Below are 24,585 nucleotides of genomic sequence, written 5' to 3' on the forward strand. Positions count from 1 at the left end.
GGGCCCCTGTCATTCCAAGGCACAGCCTGGGACATCCCCGGTCAGGGCTTCCGTTGGGGCTAGGGGGGCTGAGGAGAATAAGTGAGACTTTCTGACCTCTGGACAGTGTAACTCTCCTATTGGTGCTGGGGATCGAACCCGGGGTGTTCCACCACTGAGCTGCATCCCCAGCCCTTTTTATTTTGAGACAGTGTCTCACTGAGCTGCTGAGGCTGGCCTCAAACTTGTGATCCTTCAGCTTCAGCCTCCCAAATATTACAGATGTGGGCCACTGCACCAGGCAAAACAGAAAAAAAATGTTTTACTTATTATGAATTCATTTAAAAGTAACACATTTTCTGACTGAGCCCAGTGGCACATGCCCATAATCCTAGCAACTTGGAGGCCCAAGGCAGAGGATCACAAGTTCTAGCCTGGGCAATGTAGTGATAACTTGTTTCAAAATAAAAAATAAATAAAAGGACTGAGAAGGTAGCTCAGTGTTAAAACTGGATTTATTAGCTTAGTTCAATTCCAAGTTAAAAAAAAAATTCTTCTAAAAAAAATAGCTGTATTTTTTGAAACAGACTCTTTGGTGAAAAGAGTGGCCTTGTTTTACCCCACCACATCCCTCCTCTCATTCCAGTGCTGGGGATTTGAACCCAGGCCCTCCTAGATGCTGGCTAGGCAGGTATCTACCATGGAGCTACATTCCACCCCCTTGTTTTACATTTTTTACAAATTTCTTTAATGTCCAGCTTCTTAGAAGACAGATGAAGGAAGCAGGGTGGAGCTCAGTGGTAGAGCACATCCTTAGCACTTGGAGGCCCTAGTTTCCATCCCCAGCACCACACACAAAAATAGACAGCTGGATGCTCATATCCAGTCTGCAGTCAATCTGTTGTGATATCAGTTATGTAACCTCTAGGAAACTCTTTGCTTTGCATTATGACAACAACAGTTTTGACCTCATGGACCCCTCTTCTCCCAGAGTTCCTGGTCTAAATCTTGAGAACTGCTACAATAGGGGCATAATAGTGTTAGCTGACATTAATTGAGCAATTGTTATTCTGGACTACACACTGTGCTAAGTGGTTGTCTTATTTATCTGATGTATTATAATATATAATGTATGTAGTATGATATATTATAAAATCTGATGTATTATGATCCTCAATTTATAGATGAGGAAACCGCAGCACTGAGAGATTAGGTGACCTGTCCGAGGTTATACAGCCACTGAATTAGAAGATATTTGAACCCAGGCAATCTGGTTCTAGAGCCAAGGTCTTTAACCACTAGCTATTGGGTCACAAACTCTGCTTTCAGTTGGAGACTAAGACATAGGAAAACAGAATTGATGATACAGGGCAGCATAGAGATGACCAAAGAAACTCAAGTGCAGCTGCTCATTCTGGTGCTGCTCTTCTGTTTACCTGGTGGCTCTAGGGGAATCAACCTCACCCACTGTGTACCCGGCACTGGCTGACTGCGCAGTAGGTGTTCATTGAGAAGCTATTATGAATCGTGACTGAATGAATAGGAAGCATAGACCGAGGGTTTAGCAGCAGGTAATGAGGAAAACTCCTACACCTGTGTCCTCTGCGGCGACACGGGCTCCAGCCGGTTGACGCAGCCGGGCTGCCGCCTCTGCGCCCAGAGCCTCGGGTTTCCACCAGCGGGTGGGCCTGACCCGTTGCTGTGAAGGAGATCGGGAAGGTGGCTGCTTGGCAGGTGCCTAGGGAGGTGGACTCTGAACCTCTAGCAACCTCGATTCAGTTTTCCCCTAAGCTTCTGGCCCAGCTGGTGGCTTCCCCCCGGGTTCATAATTAAATAAGGTAATAGACGGGAGAGCGCTGAGGAAACTGTAAAGCTGGAGACGAGGAGGCTGCAGCCGCCGGCTCAGGGCCAGCGCTGGTCAACAGGCTTCTATTGGCACCGGGGCCCCTCCTCCCCCTCCTCCCCCTCCTCCCCTTCCCTCCCTTCTGCATCCAGGGACCACCTGGCTGCGCTCCCCCCGCACTCAAGCTCTTCCCGCGCCAGGGGGTCTGGGGGCGCCTCCCCTGCACTGGAGGCTGCCAGCTCCTTTTCTCCCGGCACATCTTTGGCTGAGTTCTGTCTTTCCCTAGAATATTTGCAAGGAAAAGAGCCTAATTCCCAGCATCTGGCTGAATTAAAATAATTACATCTGAGCCGCTTTGCTCCGTCTTCCCGGCTCAGCATTCAGTGGGAGGATCAAAGGAAGAGGGCGGAGTCGGAGCCGGTGGCCGCCCCAGCAGGGCGTCCTGCCCCGAGCATCCGCAGCCCAAGTGGACCCTCCCTCCCTGCGTCCGCCAGGATGGCGTGGGCGGGCGGGGACCTGCCGGGGATTAGGGTGGGCTCCAGCCTAGCACCAGCTTACTTTGATAGGCATAGAAAAAGCCTAGCTCTTCTGGGATTTAAAGGCCAAGAAAGTTCCTAAAATCGGCATTTGCTCCGAACACTGTTCCGTGGTCCTTAGCGTCGACAGGAGATCGGGCATCCCCACATTTCAGGCTGGGGATGCAGCTCCGTGGGGTGGGGGGGGGCACTTGCCTGGCGCACACCAAGCCCTGGGTTTGATGCCTAGTACTGTGCCCCCGACAAAGAAATTGCCCCAATTTCATCATGCCCAGTGGCAAAACTGTTGGAAAAATACAGAGAATTTTAAAGAATCAAAAAATCACCCAGAGATAATTATTATGGACATTTTGATTTGTTTCTTCCAAGCCTGTTTTTCCTTGAGTGTATGCGTATATTTTTCTTCTAATTGGTATACTATGATATCTAGATTGTGATTTTTATTTTATTATTATTAATTTCTATTTATTTATTATTATTATTTTGTGGTGCTGGAGATTGAAGCCAGGGCCAGCCAGGCAAGCTGTCTCCTCCACAGCCCAGTTGGGCCAGCGCAGTAGTGTAGGCCAAAGAAAGTGCCCGAGACAGCCGAGACACATGTGGTTTCTTGGGGAAAGCCTGCAGGAGATCAGTGACAGTTCCAAGAAGAGTTTAGTGGTGACAGGCTGACTGCACCTCCCTGCCTCACAGTGCTTTGCCAAGCAGCCAAGCTGTACCTCCTTTCCTCCACAATGTTTTGTCCAGTGGGGGCCAGCAGGACGAGTGACACGTACCCTTTCCACAGTGCCCCAGTTCTGCTCTGTCCTGCTCAGAGAGGGTTTTACATGTGAGGCTGCAGAAGCAGTGACCGCGTCAGCCGCAGCATGCTTGGCTTGCTTGTAGGACCAGCATCCCAAGGAGCACGGAACCTGGCTGCACTCCTGCAAGCTGGCAGCTTTCTCCAGATAACTCTGACTTGCCCTAGTTTTCAGCGAGCCGAAGAGAAAGCCAGGGTCCTCCTGATAATATGTATCTGGATATTGCAGCCCAGACCTGCTCTAGTTGTTCTCTTAACTTGGCTGGGTTTTGGGAGCAGAAAGGGGGCGTTTAGGGAATGATGTTTTACTGCCCCTCTTTGATTTAGGGACTATATACAAGCACTCTACCACTGAGCTGCGTCCCCAGCCCAGTAGCTAGCTTTATAGGCTTCATTTTCCTATGTCATTCGATGGTCTTAGAAGACATGTATTTAATAGCTGCATATAAGCCGGACACAGTGGCACACACCTGAAATCCCAGCTGCTCCAGAGGCTGAGGCAGGAGGATCCTGAGTTCAAAGCCAGCTTCAGCAACTTAGCAAGGCCCTAAGCAACTCAGTGAGACCTTTTCTCTAAATGAAATACAAAAAAGAGCTGGGGATGTGGCTCAGTGGTTAAGTGCCCCTGGGTTCAATCCCCAGGACAAAAAAACTGTGTATTATTCCTTTTTGTATGGAAGGTCTGTCATTTATTGAACCTATTCTCTTACAAGAAACAAAATAAGCAACGCTACAGTGAACATCCTCATGTTCTAATTGAGCTCCAGTTGATGGATAGTTGGTTTAAATTGGTATCCTAGACACACAGGTTTACTGAGTGGGAGGGAAAATGGTCCATCAGAGATTTTCAGCCTCTGAATGACCAAATCAAGAGGGGCAGCTGATTAGATTGTTTGGGAACTGGGTCATTAAGAGGTGCTTACCTCAACTTGGTTGTTAGAATCAAAGCCTGAGGAGGCCTTGTCTTCCAGATCAGCTTCTCTGCCCAGGGCCTGTGTTTGAATAAACATCAGCCTTGAGCCTCTGGGTCTTCCGGGGGTCTTCTCAGGCCTCCCCAAGTGTCCAGCTTCTGTAGTCTTATCCCGGCCCCCTGGGTTCTCGCTTCTCCCCTCTGGGAGAATTGTGGCTAAGGATTCCTTTTGTTTAATTGAGCTCTTTTTTTTCCTGACTAAAAAGGGCAATGTGCCAATTCTAGGAGATTTGGAAATTCCAACAGACCTTAAAGAGAAGACAATAAATGTCACTGTGGTCCCACAGTTTATTTACAAGTGTGCCTCGGGGTATAACATGCCAGTGATAGGGGCGAAATGATAACGAACTTGGGGGCTCTGGATCCAAACTAAATGCCATTGCTTAACTAGCTGTGTGGTCTGGGGCAAGTGCCTTGACTTCTCTGTGCCTCAATGACTTCATTTGTAAAAATGTCTTCATTTAAATTTTTGATATTTTGTTTATCATGGATTTTTGCTTGTTCTGACCCTGGGAGCTACCAGCAAAACCCAAGCCAGATTTGCCTTTTGTTCTCCCCTCCTGGGTGTTGCCAACTCCTGCCTGGCCTTCAGCCCACCTGCTGACCCCTGGGACTGGCCTCTGACCTCCATAGCAGCACTCTTCTGAGGCAGAGAGGGAGAAGGTGCTGGAGGAGGCCAGGCGCTGGCTGTGAGAGAAAGGCTGTTGGCTGTATTCTTCCAAGCAGCTCAATTAACATGCAGAGAGATGCAAATTGAGGCAATCCTGCTGTTTTAGAAAAACTTAATATGTTTTTTAAAAAGATAGGGTGAAAGGCAGAAATTGCAGGAAATTATATACTGCAGGAGCGGCTCTATCCTCCCAGGCTGACTCCCGGGAAGCTTCTGGTTTGGGAAGAGCATCTCGCAGGCTGGGGCTGACACCCTCCACCTCGGACCCTCGCCAGAATCTGCGGATACCCAGCTGGCTGGCTGATCCCCCTGCACCTCCCTGGCCTCCTCATGGGTCCACACCTTTGTCTGTGGAGGGTTGGACATCCATTCACTGACCACACGGGATGGGACAGGAGGCTGGGGAGGCCTTGTTTGTAGGACTGGGGCCACCTTCAAAAGCACAGGCAGAGGCAGGGCCTGGGGTGGAATTGGGCAGGAGGATGGTAAGTTCAAGACCAGCCTGGCCACTTAGTGAGACCCTGCCTCAGAAAGGAAAGGGGTAGTGCGCTTGCCCAGCTTGTGATGCCCTGGGAGGTTCACTCCCAGCACTGCAAAAAAAAAAAGGAGAAAGAAAGAAAGAAAAACAATGGTACCAGACAATGACACATTCCTGTCTCAAGGACTTCCCCACGGTGGGCCTTCACCTGGAGGGAAGCTGGCCTCCGTGTCAGAAACCTCTCTGAAGGTCTGTCTGTCCCCAGCGGATCCTTCAAGGGTGCCACAATCATACTGGACTTTAGGCAAAAGTACCTGGGCCGAGCTTATGCCCCGGAAGGCAGCTCAGGAGCGAGGAGGCAGCCCCCTGCCCCCACAGCGCCCACCTATCTGCCAGCAGCGGGACGCTGGGCCCACAGGCGGATTTTCCAGTTAGCTGAATTTCAGAGCCAACCTTTTCTGTCTTTCTTTTTTGATTTTAACTAGTTTCACGGAGGCCTTTCCAAATGGATTTCACACTCCCTGACTTGGCCAACTGAGGTCAGGGAACATAATTAAGCTTATCTGGATGCTGCGGAGTCATCCTTTAGAATCTCAGTTATTGGTCTTGGGAGCCAGGCTGTCTGTCCCAGTCCCAGCTCCTCTTTCTGGCTGTGTGGCTTCCTGCAAGGGCCTTAACCTTTCTGTGCCTCAATTTCCTTGTCTTTAAAATGAAAGCACCTACTTCACAGGGTTGCTGAGAGGATGAAGTGGATTAAATACATAAAAATAGTGGCTGGCACATACTAGAGCCTCTTCTGGTGTCATCTTTGTAACCAACGGTGGCAGCCCCTGTTCTCACAGCTGCCCCATGCTGGCCACCATGGCTGGGAACTGACACGTCACGCCCCTGGTCTTCCTGAGGGGCTCGCACGGGGGTATTATCATTCCATTGTACCGAACTGCAGAGAGGGGGAGTTGTGTGCCCCCAGCCTCCTGAGCAACCAGTAGCAGAGCTGGGACTCCAACCTGGTGGTCCTTGGCTCCTCGGAGCCGTCTGTCAGGTGCTGTGGGACATTGACTGGCCCTGGAAGTTACAGTTTATCAAGGTCTTGCAGTCACTTTTCTTTTTTTTCTTTCTTTCTTTTTTTTTTTTTTTTTTAACTGGGTTTGAACCTAGAGGTGCTGAGCTACATCCCAAGTCCTTTCTATTTTTTTGAGACAGGGTCTTGCTAAGTTGCTGAGGCTGGCCTTGAACCTGTGATCCTCCTGCCTCAGCCTCCTGAGTCCCTGGGAATTATAGGCATGTGTGGCCCCACCCAGTTACCTTTTCTTTTTTTTTAAACATTTATTTTTTAGGTGTAGATGGACACAACACAATGCCTTTATTTTTATGTGGTGCTGAGGATTGAACCCGGGTCCCGCCCGTGCTAGGTGAGCGCTCTATCGCTGAGCCACAACCCCAGCCCTACATTTGCTTTTTATCTGATATTTCTACCAGCTTTCTGATCTTGCAGGGACCTGAGGAGTTCTCCTTTGAGGCAAAACAAAACAACAACCACCCCTTTAGCTTGTCTGGATTTTGTGGCATCTGTTGGGGCTCTTTCCAGGGTGTGCAGGTAGTCACCTGTATAGGTCGGGCAGTCCTGTGGGGCTCACCTGTGTTCATTCAGGTGAGAATATCACTCAGGGGAATTCCAGATGTGAAAAGTCATTGTCATAACCACCAAACTGTGACCCAGGGAGGCAGCAGGGACCTTGGATTCCCACACTGTCACCTGAGTGCCAGTGCTCCCCCAGGACTGGCTACTGAGTGTCCCCAGCTGTTGGCCCACTCCAGTGTTCATGTGGCATCGACACTGAGTCTGATCTGCCAGGCTTAAAGGGACTGGGGTGGTCATCCTGCCCGGCACGTGACTTCACGGATGAGGAAACAGGCTCAGGGGGCTTGAGGGACTTGCTGAAATTGTAGAGCTAGGACTGAACCCCGGGCCTCTGACTTCCTTGATGGGACTGTCCCCCTTGCTCCCCTCCAGGTCCTCTGCCTTGACTGGTGCCACTCAGGCTGCCTCTGTGGGAAGGACCAGGCCCACTTCATGGCCCCTTGTGTGGTCACACAGGGAGATGCACGTGGCTTAATGCTCTGCTGTCACCACCCTGAAATTGCTGAACTCTTCTCAAAGCCTCCACATTTCCCTTTACACTGGTCCCCACAGTTTATGTAAGGGGTTCTGGGAGGAGCCACCAGGTCCCAGGCCTTCTTCCTTTCCAGGCTACAGGATGTGGCTCCACAGGAAGGCATTAAAATGCTCCCTCCAGGGCTGGGGATAGAGCTCAGCCAGTAGAGTGGTCGCCTCACATGCTCAAGACCCTGGGTTCAATCCCCAGCATGGAAGGAAGGGAGGGAGGGAGGGAGGGAGGAAAAATGCTCTGTTCACTAGCTCGGAATGGAGTGGAACTCTCCAGAGCGTGTCTGCTGAATGCCTTAGAAGCCTAGAGAATGTTCTGGATGGGGGACTTGGGACATGACTCAGTTGGTAGAGTGCTTGTTTCGCATGCACAAGGCCCTGGGTTCAATCCCCAGCATCACAGAAAGAAAGAGAATGATAGCAGTGAAAACTCAAGTCTGACGGCCTGGGTTACTCACCGTGGACTTGGGGTGTATGATTAACCTGTTTCCTCCTCTGGAGAAGGTAGAAGCTAGAGAAATGACTGGGACTTGTGTCAAGGGTGAAGGTGCCACCTGATCCCTGGCACCTAGTAAGAGCTCAGTAAGTCAGCTGTTCTCTTACTCTGGCCCGTGACGCTGGGAGACAGGATTCAAGCTGCCCTTAACCCGGCATCTCAGTGCCCATCCTCAGGGGTATTCAGTGGCACTTCCTGCCCTGGGGTGGAGGGAGTGGTGTGCTGAGAGACATAACTTTGAAATCAGTTTACACAGGTTTGAATTTCCCTTCTACCAGTTAGTTACCTGCCTTAGGTTACCTCACTTCTCCGACTCGGCTTCCTCATTCATAAAAAGCGAATAGAGGACTGTTTTGAAGACTAAATATGTTAAGGAATGTCACAGAGGGTGTCTAATGAATGCTCCTGAGTGAGAGCCAGTGGAGGGATGCTGAGTTTGCTGTCACTGGATGTCCTTGTGGGAAGGCATGTGTGTGTGGGGGGGCAGGGAGCAGCCACACACACTGGGGGGGGAGAAATGTTCTAAGAATAATGATGATGACGACAACACGCACGCACACAGCACTTAATTGTGCTAGCCGCGGTGTTCAGCGTTGTACAATTATCTCATTTTATCCCCATGAGCCTGTGAGGTAGGCCCTGCCCGTTCCTCCTATTTTACAGGAGCACAGAGCACAGAGAGGGTGATTAATTTACCGTAGGTCCCACAGCTAGTGAAGCAGATAGCCTGGCCGCAGCCATCATAGGCCTGACCATTATACCACCAGTCCCACTGTTCAGCCTCTTGACTGTGTCCTTCAACCTCAAGGGAGGTTATAACACATCTTCATTTTCTTTCTTTTTTTTTTTTGTACCAGGGATTGAACTCAGGGCACTTAACCACTGAGCCACACCCCCAGCCGTTTCTTGCATTTTGTTTAGAGGCAGAGTCTCACTGAGTTGCTAAGGGCCTCACTAAATGCTGAGGCTGGCTTTGAACTGGAGATCCTCCTGTCTCCACTGGGATTACCGGCATGTGCCACTGCACCCGGCTTACATCTTCATCTCTGTGACCACCATTTGGTCCTCACTGGGCAGTGGGTCATTCACCTCAAGACATGCCCCCTGCGGAGAGGAAAGGGGTGTGCCAGGAGCTGGCCTAGAGCAGGGCAGGCCCAGGGTCTGCAGGACAGAGTCTGATAGCTGGCGTGACCGTTAGGATGCAGAACTGCTAAGCAGGGGGGCTGCTTGGGCGGAGTGAGCGGGGGCCACATTCAGGGAGGTCCCTGAGGTGCTCAGGAGCCCCTCTGTAGCCCCTCTGTAGCATGGTGGGTTCAGGTGAACCTGGCTCTACTTGGCGAGCTCGGGGAAGTTCCCTGCTCTGAGCCTTTGGTGTCTTAGCTGTTACACGGGCCACTGTCCCTGCCACATCCACTTTAGGGCGTTGTGTGGGCCTCTGGAGACTTAGGCGGTGTGGATAGATAGGATGCTCGCACTGCAGCTTCCGCTGGAGCCAGGCAGATGCAGGCAGGAAAGAAGCATCGGAGACAGAGCAGAGTGGAGGCTTCTGGGCCCGCAGATCACACTCAGGCGGACCTTGGATTAATCAGTTCCCCTTTCTTAGCTGCTCAGGGAATTGGGAATGGAATCCCGGGGGCTGGCGCTCATGGAGGACTGCTACACCTGTTCCCTGCTGAGCACCTCACACCCCATCTCACCTAGTCCCCAGCCCCCTGGAGTCCCCAGGTTGCAATGGGAGACTGAAGCTCTGCACTGAGGCTCTGTTACCTACCTTGCCCGGGGTCACACAGCTAGAAGGTGACAGAGCTAAGACTCAATCCAGGGCCGCTGCAGAATCCTCCTGCTTCTGTACCCGGGCCTCCAGGCCTGCTGCTGCCCAGGTGGAGTGAGCCCCGGGGTGCCAGCCGGGCCTGGCGTGGAGCCGGGCTGAGGCTGGATCCTCTTGCCTGTCGGGGTCTTGAGCTGTTTTCCCACTCCTCTGCCTCACGCGCCCTGGCCCCTCCCTCTGCAGGATGTGGCCACCATGCAGTTCTGTGCCAACAAGCTGGACAAGAAGGACTTCTTTGGGAAATCCGACCCCTTCCTGGTGTTCTACCGGAGCAACGAGGACGGCACGTGAGTCTTGGGCAGCACTAGGCATTGCGCTGTCACCACTGGGCTCATCCTCGGGTCAGGGACATGGACAAGCGGCAACTGGCTGTCGGGGGCTGGGGTCCTGCTCTTTCCATGGCCCCCCAGGGTCTGGCTCTGCAGAGGAGTGCCTGACATATAGATGGGGTCAGTGAGGAGTGGGGATGGCCTCTAAGCAGAAGGTCTCCGTAATGACAGGTGCTGAGTATGTTGGGGGCAGACAAAAACAGGCTGGAGCCTGAATAAGGGGCCCCAGCTTCCATGAGACCCCTCTGATAGCCTCTTCCTTGTTCTACACAAAGCAGTCCCCATCTCCAAGCCCAGTCCCCTCTATCCACAGCCCTCTGAATGCCCCCCATCACGTCCCGTCCCCTCCCTCTGAACCCTCAGCATGGCAAAGCTGGCCCCCTCCCTCCACCTGGCCCCCAGCGCTGCCAAGGGCTTCACTCAGAACTCAGGACCTCTGGGCTCCCTCCTCCTCTCCCGCAGGTAGAAGCCCTCCTCCGTGTAATGAAAATGTGCTTAAAGCTTGGGCAGCTGTAGGTCAGCAGTATACATGGAAGGACTCTGGGTTGCAGATCTGGGGACCTAGGTCCACACCCACACCTGCTGAGTGACCCTGGGGCAAGGTATGCCCCCTCTCTGGGCCTGATTTCTCATCCATAAATGAAACATGGGATTAGGTGGCCCCCACGGTCTCTTTAAGCAGTGCAGTTCTGGGGGCCGGGGGACACTTACTGCTGGGCTTCTACAGAGGAGGAAGGACGGACCCAGGAGGTTAATTAGAGACTCTGCTGAAGGAAGGGGTTGGAAACAGCCTTTGAAGGAGAGGAACAATGTGGGTGCACGGGGTGGGGGGGCAGGGAGCAACGACAGTGCCTGAGGGCAGAGCCGCCTCCACAGCCCCTGATTCTGAAATGCGGGGAGTGTGTTCGGGAGAGGGAGAGAGTCTGAGTGCGTGTGTGAGTGTGTGTGTGTGAGTGTGTGTGAGTGTGTGTGTGTGTGTGTTGGGGGGCAGGAGTCTCAGGGAGGAGGTGTTTCAGTTGCTGGGAAAACTGATTTTTAAACCTGAGCTACAAAACGGGGAGATTAGGTGTGATCATTTGCATGACAAAAGGATTCTTTGTCTGGGGAAGGACTCCCAGCAGGGTTTCTTTAAATAATTCTTGTTGACTTGGACTTGGCTCCCGGTGGGGGAGGAGGAGGCCTGGGTGTCCACACACGTCCCCTTGGGAGAGGCAGAGCCCAGGTGGCCTGGGCCTGTCCAGCTGCTCCTGACCAGGACCTGGCGAGGGATGTGGAGCGGGAGGGGCCGTCGAGGTGTCTGAGTGACGGTTCTGCAGCGGTGCGTGGGCTGGGCTGCTGGGGAGGGGCGGGGAGTGGAGAGGCTCGTGACTGACACCACAGCAGGTGGGAGGTGCGGCGAGGCTCCGGGCTGAGCGGGTGCAGGGTGCGGCTGCAGGGGGAGCGGGCTGGGAGCAGGGGGCCAGAGGACTCCGTGGAGACCAGTAGGGACCGAAGGTGTAGCCCCTTCCCTGGCCGTGGGGCCCCAGGTCCCCAAATGTGGGAAATGGCAAAGAAGCTGGTCCAATGGGGGAGACCACGGGAATTTATTTCAGGGCAAGTTTCACTGAAGGTTGGGGCTGGAGCTCTCCAGGAAGATAGCTGCCCCCCCCCAGGGGACCCCCCCCAGACCTGTAGAAACCATCCAGGGACTGCTGAGGGCTGGGCCAGAATGCAGACCCCCAGGCCCTGCAGAGGCTGAGCAGGGAAGGATGGGGGGGTCTCCCCGGGTGGGAGGAGAGAGGAGTGTGAAGTTTGGGGAGATATCGGTCATGAGGAGGGCAGGAGGAAGGTCAGCCAGGGAAATCAGGGGAGGGAAGTGTTCTGCCAACCTGGCCGCCATCCTCCCCGAGATCCCCCCGACCCATCTGGTTCCATGTTAGTAACTCCTCTGTCGGCCTTCCAGGTGTCAGGGAAGGGCCAGTGGCCCCAGCCTGGCACAACCAGTTAGTTACCAGCTGAGTAGAGGTAGGCAAGACTAACCCAATAGAACCTTCTGGAATGTTGTCTAGCATGGTCACCACCACCCACATATAGTTACTGAGCACCTAAATTGGGGTTAGTGCAACTGATAACATTTTTCACTTAATTTCATTTTAATTAATCTAACTTAGTCACATGACTGCCATTTTGGACAGTACAACGTACCTACATAATCTGTTGTATGTACACTGGGGACAAGTGGCACCTCCCTCTCAGGGGTGCTTTGAGGATGGGATGAGTTAGTATATTATCATTAGAAAAAGGCCTGGTAGGGGCTGGGGTGGAGTTGTGGCTCAGTGGTAGAGCGCTTGCCTAGCATGTGTGAGGCATTGGGTTCAATTCTCAGCACTACATATAAATAAATGAATAAAATAAAGGTCCATAAACATCTAAAAAAATATTTAAAAAAGAAAAGAAGAAGGCCTGGTAAGCCTGGTGTGGTGGCACACAGTCTATAATCCCAGAAACTCAGGAGGCTGAAGCAGGAGGATCACAAGTTTGAAGCCAGCCTCAGCAACTTAGCAAAACCCTCAAAATAAAAATTAAAAAGGGGTGGCAAAGTAGCTCCACGGTAGAGCACACACACACACACACACACAAAGAAATGAAAAAGGCCTGGAAGTGTTAGTGAATGTTCTTATTCCCACTTTGCAATGAGAGGGGAAAGTCAGAGAGGGAAAGACATATGCTCAGGGATGCACAGCTGGCAGATGGTGGGTCTGGGACTGGGACTCCCATCTGTCTGACTCTGTTGGGTAGCTCTCCCACCGATGCTCCCAGTGTGTGTCCAAATGAAAGTGAGTCAAGGGGTGGGAGGGCCATAGGAACCGCTTCACAGGAGGGCCTGCCTCTGGGGGGGAGTTGGGGGGGAGTTGGAGGGTGTTGCAGCATAGAGTGGGGAAGGTATGGCTTGGTGGTGAGGGACCAGGGAGGGCAGGCAAGAGTCAGAGGCGACACCACACTGCACAGGGCCCAGGAAGGGATGAGTGGGGAAGAGATTGGGCTCATAGAAGGGCTGCTCCTGGAGTTGGGCTATTAAGGGAAAGGAGAGAACTACTCGGGGGTTCAAGAGATGGGGGTGCTGGGGAGGGTCCACAGAAGGCACCTGTGACAGTCAGGGGAGCCCAGGGTGGCTTCTGTATGGCATGATTGCCCCTCCCTCCACCGCTCCCCCCTTCCTCCCTGCCCCCCCTGCCTGCCCGCCGGCCCACCCCGGCTGCCCATCCCCATCCTCGTCCTCGCCCCCAGCTCTGGGTGTGCAGGGAGGTCTCCCACGTGCATCTCCACACTCCAGTGGGTGGGCGAGGACGAGCTGAAGAGAAACTCAGAGCCACAGTGACAGGGATGACATTTTGACTTGAAAATTGCCACAGAAGAAATGGCACAGGCTGTGTGGGCTTGGGCGGAGCCCAGCACTTACCCAGGTGACCTTTCTAAGCTGGGATGGTGCTGGGGCGGATGCCTGGGAGGTCGCTCCTGGCCGCCCATCCAGGTGGCAGGCCAGCCAGGCGTGGCATGGGAGGGGACCCGGTGTGGGTGAGCCAGCTCTGAACTTTCAGTTTGCAAAGCAGGTTTTTTGAATTTGGTCTGGAAAAACAGAAGGGGTCTTAGAGACGATCCAGGTCATCCCAGGGGCTTTGATTTCACTGAATTGAAATGCAGGTGGAAGCTTTGGAAAGTTCCTCTGGCTCCTTAAAAAAAAAAAAAAATTTTCTTGAATACCTACTAAGTGCCAGGTCTTGTTCTAGGCATTAGGGTTACATCAGTGGATCAAGAGAAAAACTCTTTATTCTGATGGAGGTTAATCTTAGTGTCAGATAGTAAACAGAATAAATAAGGGGAAAACAGGCAATATCACGTTAAATGGTGACACATAGGAAAAGAAATATGGAAGGAGACAGGGGATGTCGGAATCAAAGGCCAGGAGGCTGTACATTTTGGACATGGTCATCAGTGGGGACTTCATGGAGATGACCTCTGACCTGAGATAGTGTGGCAGGGAGCAGGAAAGGGGGGAACGTCCTAGGGTGGGAGAAGAGCAGACACCCGCAACCCGACACCCAATTCTAGATACAATTTTAGGGACTCACAGGCCACGAAGGTCCATTGAGACAGATCCTTTCATGGGTCTCAGGGGATGAAGATAGAGGCCAGCTTCACAGGGTTTTGAGTCAGGCGAGGAAGTGGAGGCCCGGAGAGGGGCGAGTTTGGTCAAGGTCACACGGTGAGTTGGCCCCAAGCAGGGGCTGTTAGGACCAGGTCTCCTGCCCCCACAGGACTTGTCTCCTTCCAGGCTGGGTCCCCATCTGGTGCAGGTCTGCAGCATCTCAGCCAGTGGCCGTCCAGTTCCAGCCAGGCCGCTGCTAGTGACAGGCAGCTCGTCCCCCAGGATCCCCAGTTTCCATGTCTGGCAGCGGCAGACATGGCCGGCTGACCCCCCTGCCAACCTGGATCCTGCCGCTCTTGGCTTCAGGCCTGACGGCCTTTCTCTCCCTTCTTCACCAGGTTCACCATTTGCCACAAGACGGAGGTCATGAAGAACACGCTCAACCCCGTGTGGCAGACCTTCTCCATCCCCGTGAGGGCCCTCTGCAACGGGGATTATGACCGGTGAGATGGGAGGACAGCCCTTCCCTGTTCCTCCACCCCCAGGCCTTCCCAACACGAGGGGGACTACCCAAAGCAGCGCCGTCAGCCGGCCTCCTCAATATGCACGGGCCTCTGGGCTGCACCTTGGTGTCCGCACAGGGTGGGGCTCGGTGGCCTCCCCCTCCCGCCAGCTCCCAGCAGGTCTGCCTCCCCATGGTCTCGCAGCTCCTGCCCCCCACTTCCTCCTTGTCTGGCCTCCGTATTGGAGGGAGGATGGGAGTGGAGTGCCTGGGGCTCCAGGGTGACCTAGACGGGCACCAGATGGGCGTCCCTGGTACCCTGGTCTGGAACTCGGTGGCTTGTCTTCATTGTTCCCCAGGGAAGGCATATGGTGGCAGGATGGAGGTGAGGAGGTAGGCACAGACAGGGGCAGCTGCTCCCCAGCAGCCTTAGTCTCTGGCGGGGGGACTCTGGAGTCAGAATCCAGGGACACTCCCTGCCAGCCAAGTTGCCATAAATGAGGGGCGAGGGAGCAGGGATGAGAGCCTGCTAGGTATTTTGGTTCTGTGTGGCCTACTCACATGACATGTCAGCTGTCATCATCATCTTAATCACTCAGTGTGATTTTCCAGGGTAGAGACCAGATACCTCGTTTCCAGCCTTGACTCTTTGAGTAAAAAGCTCTGTCAACCTGGGTGATCTTTGACCCTCAGTTTCTTTTCTGCAAAGTAGGTGTGAGAACATCTGCCTACTCCCTGGGCCGCTTTGAAGTTCACACAGCACAGCCTATTCAAGGAGGACCTGTGTGCGTGAAATACCAAATTCAACATTTTGTTCACAAATGTATTGTGGCCCTACCAGACGCTGGGAAATCAGCAGGGGCAAAGCACGATCTCCACCCCTCTCCCAGCCTCGTGGGTTTAACTGCTAGTGGGGGAGGCAGACATTAATCCAATAATCACACAAACATATCATTAGCCGTTGCAGTAAGTGCTGGAGAGCGTGGGGGTCATGTCAGACGGAAGCTATAAGATGCATACGTTCCCTGGGCATGGTGATGCACACCTATAATCCCAGCTATTCAGGAGGCTGAGGCAGGAGGACCACAAGTTTGAGGCCAGCCTGGGTAATTTAATGAGACCCTGTCTTAAAATGAAGAGGGCTGGGGGTGTATTGAGCTGTAGAGAGCTTTCTGGCCAATGCAAGGCCCTGGGTTCAGTCCCTAACACTGTGCACACGCAGAGATGGTGTAGGCCTGGGTTAAGTTGTGAGAACCTTCCAGTGCCCTGGCAATGGCTGCAGCTCAGCTGGGCAAGCTGGCCAGGGATCATCAGCAGGGCTGGCCAGCAGCCTTGAGGAACTGGACCGTCCCTAGCTCACCCCACGGGGACATGGTGCATCAGAACAGACACCTTGGTGTGCCCCGAGACCTTGCTCACAATGGCCACCAAGTGTGTGTGGTGGGTTTGGTGAGTGGGTGGATGGCCTCTAACACCCCCGTTTCATCTCAGGAGACCCTCAGGCTGCCCAGCCAAGGCTGAGGTGCTCCTTCTCTGCCTCTTGGCTGGGATAGAAAAGCCACAGTCTGTTCCCCAGGAGATCCTGAGCACCTACTAGATGCCCAGTACCGGCCTCTGTGTGATTTTGGGGGGACACTCAGCTGTGTTCCCCTCTTCTGGAAGCTTCTGGTCTAATCACTGGGGGCTCTGGTGAGCAGGCATTCCAGCCAAACAAGGCCTGTTGCCGGCTGGCTGGGTCCTGAGGCTTCTGGAGTGGGTGACAGGGGACCCTGGGGAGGAAGGCCAGGCAGGTTCCCACCTCCCCTCCCAACCCTAGCCCAGCCTCACCCCCACAGGATGGCCGAGCTCATGCCCTTCTCCATGGCTGGCACAAATTGACTGTGACGTGACTGACAGCGGTGTTAATGCCCAGAGCCAGGCGTGTCTCGCCAGCCCTGTGAGCCCCAGCCTAGGGTAGCCCACACACCCGGAGCCACTCAGGAGGCTGCGTCGGGAGGCCCCCCAGGCAGGAGACGGGGCCTGGTGCAGGAAAATGAGGCCACTGCCCTCCCCTGCTAAGGCCCCCGGGAGCCTCACAGAAATCGCTCAGTGTAACCCAGCAGCAGCTTCCCAAGCCAGCCAGGATCCAGGAGCTGGCAGGGTGCTTTGGGGGCACACTGGGCTCTCGGGCCCACGCTCCCTCTTAGGTTGGCAGGCCAGTGGGGAGACAGTGGCCACAGTCATAGCAAAGGCTCCAGTGGCACTTAACCTTGGGCAGGCCCTGTTCCAAGCGCTTACGCCTGTGAACTAAGTTAATCTTCCCTGGGAGAAGCTGCCAGTGCTGTCCACACAGGCCAGGAGACTGAGGCCAGAGAGGTTAAGTAGCTTGCCGAGCATCTTGCTGCCAGCCAGCGGGAGAGCCGTACTGGCCAGGCAAGCTGGCTCTGGATCTGTGGTGTTTTTTTGTTTGTTTGTTTGTTTTTTGGTACCAGGGATTGAACCCAAGGATGCTCAGCCACTGAGCCACATCTCCAGCCCCTTTTTGAATTTTATTTAGAGACAGGGTCTCGCCAAGTTGCTGAGGCTGGCTTTGAACTCGCGATCCTCCGCCTTAGCCTCCTGAGCAGCTGGGATTATGGGCCTGCGCCACCGCACATGGCTTAGAATCTGTGCTCTTAATTCCTGTGTCTTGCTGCCAGACGGCCAAGACGTGGTGTGACAGGGCTGTGACAGGTACTTCTGGAAGAGGCTCTAGGAGCACCTTGCTCAGAGGTCAGGGACAGGTCACCTTTGGGGCTGGAGGTGAGGGAGCAGCTTGGAGGTAGTCTAAGTCCTGAGAGCAAGTGATTCAGAGAGGAGAGGAGAAGGAACGGCAACAAGTGAGATACAGACAGAGCTTGGAGGTGTCCCAGACACAAAGGGGAAGTGTGACCGGAACCAGATCCTTACTGTCACAGGATGCATTACGGGGTTTCCTTTCACGGCCTGTATGCAGCCCGTTCACGAAACATCAGCATTCCTAGATTATGAAGACTGGGTTTGCTGTTCGGAAATGAGAGGCTGCTGTGGAGGGGGAAAGAATCGGGGAGCCTGGCTTCCGTCCTGGGGACCGAAGGCCACTGTGAGCCAGGCACAGCTACGAGGGCAGGGGACAGAGGTCTGGGAGTTCCCAGGATGGGCAGCAGGAAGAACACGCAGGTCCCTTGTGAGAAAGACATCCAGGAGGGTGAGGACCAGAAAGGGCAGTTTCGTGGAATGATGAGGGAGGAGACAGTTTAGGTGATTGAAGTTGCTGGGTGTTGAGGACCTGGGCAGGCTGTGTCCTAATTGTTTTAAATGCATTACTGTGTGAGTAATCTTAGGAGGTAGGTGTTCACTCGCGATGTGCCCATTTTACATATGGGGAGATGGAGGACTAGAGGTTATGTAACGTGCCAGAGCGAGAGGTACCTGTCCTTTCTGCAGGGGGCGCCTCTGGGCTGGTTTGAATGAGTGGACTCTCAGAGAGTGTGCTGAGGGTACCTTCTGAAGTCTGGAGAGGGGTCCTCAGTGGCCGGGGGTTGTGGGGGCTCTAACACTGCCTCAGCTTCAAGCTGCCTTCTGGCTCCCTGGACTCACCAGTTGCTTCTCCTTGGCCTCCCGCCATATGCTGAGCACCCAGGAGGGACCAGGCACAGTACCAGGCACTTCACAGTGTGATCCCAACGACAGGTGCTCAGCATTCCCGGTCTGCCTGTGCAGAAGCTGGAGGATTGGGGAGCTGGAAGCCCCCAATGCCACTCTCTCTGCCTGCCCCCCACCCCGGCAGGGGTGGGTGGGAAGGCTGAGCACTTGTCCTCGCTGAAGCCTCTCAGAGCATGGACTGACTCGTCAGTTCAAAGCAAACCCCTCAGGGCCTGTCAGCCCCAGGGACTTGGAAGCAGCAAGGGAATGTCCTTTTCCTTGCCTGGGAGAAGCTCATTAGGAAGAAGACCTTCAGCTCTGGGCTCAGAGGCAACTCTAGTTAGAGCTGACTGACGTGCAGGGGGGGCCCTGGCATCTCTGCCAGCTTCTTCCCTTGTCCCTGCTGGTGGGCGAGGCTGACACTTGGCTCTGTCATCCCAGAACTGGGACTGCAGAGGCCCAGGACACAGCTCCTGGCCTTGACACTGGCCAGCTTATGGGAAGCTGCGTCCTCTGGACCTCCTTCTGTGTTTTGTAGAACACGGGTATTGTCACCTGCGTGGCCCACTGCAGAGTGGAAACCTCAGGCCAGCCAGTCAGTGTTTATGGAGCACCTTGTGTATGCAGGGTACCGTTCTAGAACAGGGGCTGCCGCCAGAAGCAAATCAAACAGCAGTCTCTGGCTTGGGGGGGGGATGTTCTGATGGCCGACAAGAGTTGTTTGGAGACACTGAGTGTGTCCAGCAGGAACAGAGGAACGTGTCAAAGGCTGACTGTGTGACTGCTGTCATTTCTTTCCTCGGTGATGGTGAGACGATCCGTTCTTACAGAGGACCAGATGGAGTGTCCCAGGGATTAGCTAGCTGCTCGGGGCCACATTCTAGTCCCCAAAGGAGCTAGAGCTGCCCAGGCGCTGGCCCCAGGATAGCTCCTCCCTGACCACCTCCTTGCCCCCCTGTTCTGAACCTCTTTATGCCAAACGGGTGTTCATTATGTGGTCTGCAGAGGCCGATTATGTTGTCCCCCATGCAGGAGGACATTCTCCTGGGTGCTATCCCCAGAAATCACAGGACTGTGCTGAGGGGCTGGGAGCCAATACCTGCCGGCCACCAGTGGCACCTGCAGTGACCTGGGACAGCTCAGCCACGGTTGGACAGTGGGAGAACTAAGAGCACCAAAGTCATGTCTGGCTTTTCCTGTGGCTTTCCCTGTCTCTGGGCACCGTTTCTCCCCACCCCCAGAGGGGTCTCAGCCTCAGAGCCCCCTAACTTCAGGCTGCATCTCCCCTGGGGTCTGTACAACCCGCATTGGGCTTTTGCTCAGGAATCTCTCACTCTGGTCTCAGCCTTGACTGCAAGTTCAGATCCTTTATGAACTTTTTTTTTTTTTTTCTTTTTTGTGGTGCTGGGGATTGAGCCCAGGGCCCTGTGCATGTGAGACAAACACTCTACCAACTGAGCTATGTCCCCGGCCCCCTGCTTTGGTGAACTTTTAACAACCCCCTTGCCCAAGCTGCACCCTGAGCTAAGTGACTCTCTGGGGTGAAGCATCCACATCAGTATTTCTGAAGTCCCTCAGGGACCCAAACCCCATCCAAGTTTGAAAACTGGAGCTGTACTCTGGAGAAGGTCAGTGGCTCCGGCTGCACATCAGAACCACTCGGGGAACTCTTCAGGACTGCTTGGGCTGGGGCGGAGCTCAGGGCCAGGGCACCTGCCCAGAGTCAATCCCGCTCAAGGCAAAACCCAGACAAAAAACCTGCGAAACGCATGAGCGACTCAGGCCTTGGTTCTATACAGATGGATTAAATCAGGCCCTCTCCTCTGGTCCTGGGATTCCAGACAACCTCCCCAGTAGTTTTTGTGGATATCCAGAGCTTGTCACCATGATTGGGGACAACATCCTTTAGCCTCTGGGCGTGTTGCTGTCACTGACCTAGTCCCTTGCTGGGGTCCTGGAGGGGAGGACTTAGGGCACTGAGGCAAGGGCAGGGAGACCCGTGTTAGCCTCACGGGGCAGTGGCCAGAGCCCCAGACTGGTTTTGTCCTGGTTCCAACTGTCATTGGCTATGTGACTCTGGGTATCAACCTGGGGCTCTCGAGGGTTCAGCTGTGCCATCTGAAATGAGGGGGCAGAGGACATTGCTGCAGAGCGTGACAGCTCCGTCACTAGGGAGGCCTTCAGAACCCGTTCCCGGGCCCCGCCAGAGCAGCGGCTGTGAGATGCCACATGTCCCTGGGGGTGCTGCCGAGTGGCTGGGCTCAGCAGGCCCAGATGCCACTGAAGTCAGTTCCAGGAACTGAAAGTGGCAGAGCCCAGGTACCCAGGCTCAAGTGTCCCCTGATTTAAGTAAATTTCATGTGAAAAACCTAGCCAGGCGAGGTCACATGATCCAAGGGAGAGAAGAGAGGTGCTTTCATCGAGGGCACCCCGGGGGCAGGAGGGTTCCACCGACTGGCCTCTGCTCCCCTGCAGGACCTTCCTTATCCCTACTGCACATGAGGTTTTGTGGCTCAGGGAGGTAAAGTGACATCTCCAGGTCCCACAGCTGGGGTCCAGCAGCCTAGCCTAAGGTCCTCTGAATGCACATCCCAGTCTCCTCCCACTCTTTCCAGCTTCCCAGCCCACCCTCAGGGCTTAGCTTTTATTTTATTTTTCCTTTTCTCAATAATGCACCCCAGAGAGAGAGAGTTTTTTTTTTTTTTTAACATGAATTTAAAGGATTTCTTTAAACGGTGACCTCTGTGTCTGCCCCATTTTACTAGAGTCCTGCTTTACAGGCCTTGGCTCACCCTGGACCAGTTTCTGTATCCTGCCCCCCTCCCCACCCGGGAGGCTCATTCGAAGGGACAGAGCGCCTCCTTCTGGAGACCACGGATCCCAAGGCCGGCTCCTGGCAGACCCAAGGATGGGCCTTGGGATGTTAATAGAAGAGCTAATTAAAGCTTCCAGGCGCCCCATTTGAAGCTGCGGGCTGAGGGCCCCTGGCTTCCTGCTCCTCTCCTGCCTGTTTTGGGATAATGGTGGCTCCTGTCTCCCAAGCCAGACCCTGTTTGGGGACCCTGGTTGCTCCCAGGTCCCTGGGCATCCTGAGGACAGAGCAGCCAGCACCAAGGGTTAACCGGCAACCCTCCACCTCCCTCCAACTGCCTGTGGTCCGCTAGCCTGTTGCCATGGGAACGTGGCTAAAAATAAAATGGGCTCTCCAAGCCCAGCCCCATGCATAGGAGTCAAAACAAACTAATTAAAGCAGCCAGGCTAAAATGTGAAGATAATCACACCCTCACCCAGCAGCCAGTCTGGGGATGGAAAGCGCAGCAGGCCTCCTCCAAGTCAGGGCCCCTGGGCCATCCCCGGGGCTGGCTTCTCACCACGTAGCCCCTCCGGCCCAGGGTCCTACCAAGAGCCTCACTACCCCTCCCCAGAGGCCTGAGCTCAGGCCATGTCATTGCTGTCACAGCTCCACCCCCAGCAAAACACACAGTGTGGCCTCATATTGCAGCTCCCATCTGGGGGGCCAGGAAGAAAGTGGGGTGAACAGAAGCCTGGGCTGTTTTGTCCACATCCTCCTCGAAATCCTGGAAGTCCCCTACCTGGCTCTGTCCCCCAGATCTTTGCAGAAAGGTCTCAAGATCATTCCTTGTCTCTGGGGTTGCTACCCCCCACCCAGCACCCTGGAGCCTGGAGGGAGCCCTCGTACCTGCTGGTCCTGGGGATGAGGAGGCCCCGTCCTCAGGACCACATGGGTGCAGGCGCAGGCCCGTCCCACCAAGGGCTCTTTTGTCTTTCAGGACCATCAAGGTGGAGGTGTATGACTGGGATCGAGATGGCAGGTAAGTGCGCCAGAGGACAGGAGGAGGGAAGGGGAGTGGGGAGGGGAGTCAACGGGGAAGGAGGACTGGCCCTGCCCTCACATGGGGAGACTGTGCCCAAGGCCCCACCCAAGGCAGCTCTGGCCGTGAGGGAAGGTCACCTGTAGGGAAGATTGCTGCCCCCGTGACTTGTCTCCATCTGTGTTCTGTTGAGGCACCAGAGGACCTCTGTCCTGTAAGAGATGGTGCTGGAGCAGAGAGGCCCCTTTTCCCCAAAATAGCTGCCAGTGGCCAGCCTGTGCCTGCAATTCCCACGGTAGAGAGAATTTTGGATTTTGTGAAGTCTGCATGTTCTAGGTTCAGTAGCAATGGCCCCCTCGGGTTTGTGCACATGTTCTCCCTGTGAGGCCCAGGACTGGGCATTGTGTGTAACTGCTCAGCCCTCGGGCTCCCTGCTGTCTTGCGGGGAGGCTGGACATGCAGGTGTGGCCTGGGCTCATCTGAGGAGCTGTTTGTGGAGAGGAGGGAGGAGGGACAGGCTGCAGCTAGCTGGATGCCCACCTTTGGACTCAGAGCCATGAGGCTGTGGCTGGCGGGCGGGAGGGCGGGTCCCGCAGGGTCTGGAGGCAGCCAGCGCCCTCCCCTCTTAGATCGCAGTGCCCAGGAGCCAGTGTGGCTAGGAATTAGCAGACAGTTTAGGAACGGCCCCGGGAAGCTCCAGTCCAGCATCCTCACTGGCTCCTGGTTGTCCCTTGAGTCACAGCCAAACATGTCATCCTGACTTTTTGACCTGTCCCTGCTGTAGTAATACCCAGGGGTGACCCTGAGCCTTCACAGCCCCATGATCACTGTCGGGGCCTTGGGAGTCTGTGACATGGACGTAGGGCAGTGCCTCGTCTTGTTTAAGAGCTAGGCAGATGCAGCTGCAGGTGAGGCCCGGGCTCTTGCCATGAGCCACTGCAGGGCCGCCCCCTCCTCTCCTCCCACCTCGTGTGCCCCTCCATTGGCCTCACTGCCAGACGGGCCAGCTCCTTGCTGGGACCGTGACTTGCCTCATCCTACCCTGGCACTCCCCATGCTTCTCCTTGACCTGGAATATTCTCTTCCATGTCAGCTGGGGAGCAGCCACCAGGTGGCACTGGGTCAGCAGGCTGAGGACCGTACACACGTAGTCAAACTCCACGTATGTGTAGTGTGTCAGAGTACACTCGGCTGCCGTGGATGTCTAAAGAGAACAAATACACACACACACACACACACACACACAAACTGCCATGTGGGCTGCAGGCAGGGCAAGGCCCCAGGACACCCCCACATGGCACATTCACCAGTGCCTTCCAGCAGGGACAGTGAGATGAGAGGGAGCCCCTGGGAGCAAGGTGTGGGGGGTCTGTTTTGTACAAGCTTTTGTTACATTCTGCTGTCCACATCTAGAAGATGTGGACGCTATAGAAAGTACTCCCAGCTGCCTGGCCGGATATGGCTTTAATTGTCTACTTAAAAAAGAGATGGTGGAAGCTGGAGCTGAGTAGTAGAGCACTTGCCTGCATGTTTGAAGCCCTGGGTTTCACCCCCAGCATCGAAAGGGAAGGAAAAAAAACCAGAAAAGCTGAGTTTTGTGGTGCACACCTCTAATCCTAGCTGCTCAGGAGGCTGAGGCAGGAGGATCTCTAGAGCCCAGCAGTTCAGGGACCTGGGCAACAGAAGGAGACCCTGCCTCCCCCCAAAAAAAGGCATAAAAATGTTATTGAAAAGGGGCTGGGGTTGTGGCTCAGTGGTAGAGTGCTCCCCTAGCACGTGCAAGGCCCTGGGTTTGATCCTCAGCACCACATAAAAATAAATAAATAAAATAAAGATATTGTGTCCATCTACAACTACCCAGAAGAACAGAGAGAAAACTTTAATGAATACCTTTAAGCCCATCATTTGAATTTGACAATGGTTAAATTTCACCATATTTGCTTTAATGTAGTTTAAAGTAAATCATATCATGATATTTTGCCTTTAAATATTTCATTGGGAATGTCTAAAAAAGTAAGGACATTTTCCCACATAACTTCAAATGCCATTGTCACACCTGACACATTGAACAATAATTTTTGATTGCCATCCAATATTCATTTCATATTCAAATGTCCCACAATTGTCCGCCAAAATATCTTTTATTGTTGGCTTATTCAACCAAGAATCCAAGTAGAAGCGGGTCTCATTCCTCGGGGATCCTGTTCTTTGCTAGGTGACCCTTGGGTTTTCTTGCTCCATGAGTGACACTGGGTTCTCTCTCCGCAGGCACCTAGCTTCCCTAGTGGCATGTGCCCCTGGAGTGGAAGCCCAGGGGAGTCGGGAGCCAGGGGAGGGATGCCTGAGAGGCTGGGGGTGGGTGGAGGCTGCCTGCGGCCTGGGCCTCCGTC

At 54.2% G+C, this 24,585-nt stretch overlaps 1 protein-coding gene across 2 annotated transcripts in view; it reads left to right on the plus strand.

The window, feature by feature from the left end:
• Positions 1 to 24,585, plus strand: part of Cpne5 (copine 5) — an 88,580-nt gene that overhangs the window by 45,489 nt on the left and 18,506 nt on the right. For both annotated transcript variants that reach the window (XM_034636749.2, XM_027943744.3), the window contains 3 exons: positions 9,947 to 10,050; positions 14,617 to 14,721; positions 22,154 to 22,195. In XM_034636749.2, the coding sequence (XP_034492640.1) occupies positions 9,947 to 10,050; positions 14,617 to 14,721; positions 22,154 to 22,195 (251 nt within the window). The remainder of the gene's footprint in view (positions 1 to 9,946; positions 10,051 to 14,616; positions 14,722 to 22,153; positions 22,196 to 24,585) is intronic.

Source organism: Marmota flaviventris, chromosome 6 (assembly GCF_047511675.1).
Source record: "Marmota flaviventris isolate mMarFla1 chromosome 6, mMarFla1.hap1, whole genome shotgun sequence".
NCBI classification, from domain to species: Eukaryota; Metazoa; Chordata; class Mammalia; order Rodentia; family Sciuridae; genus Marmota; species Marmota flaviventris.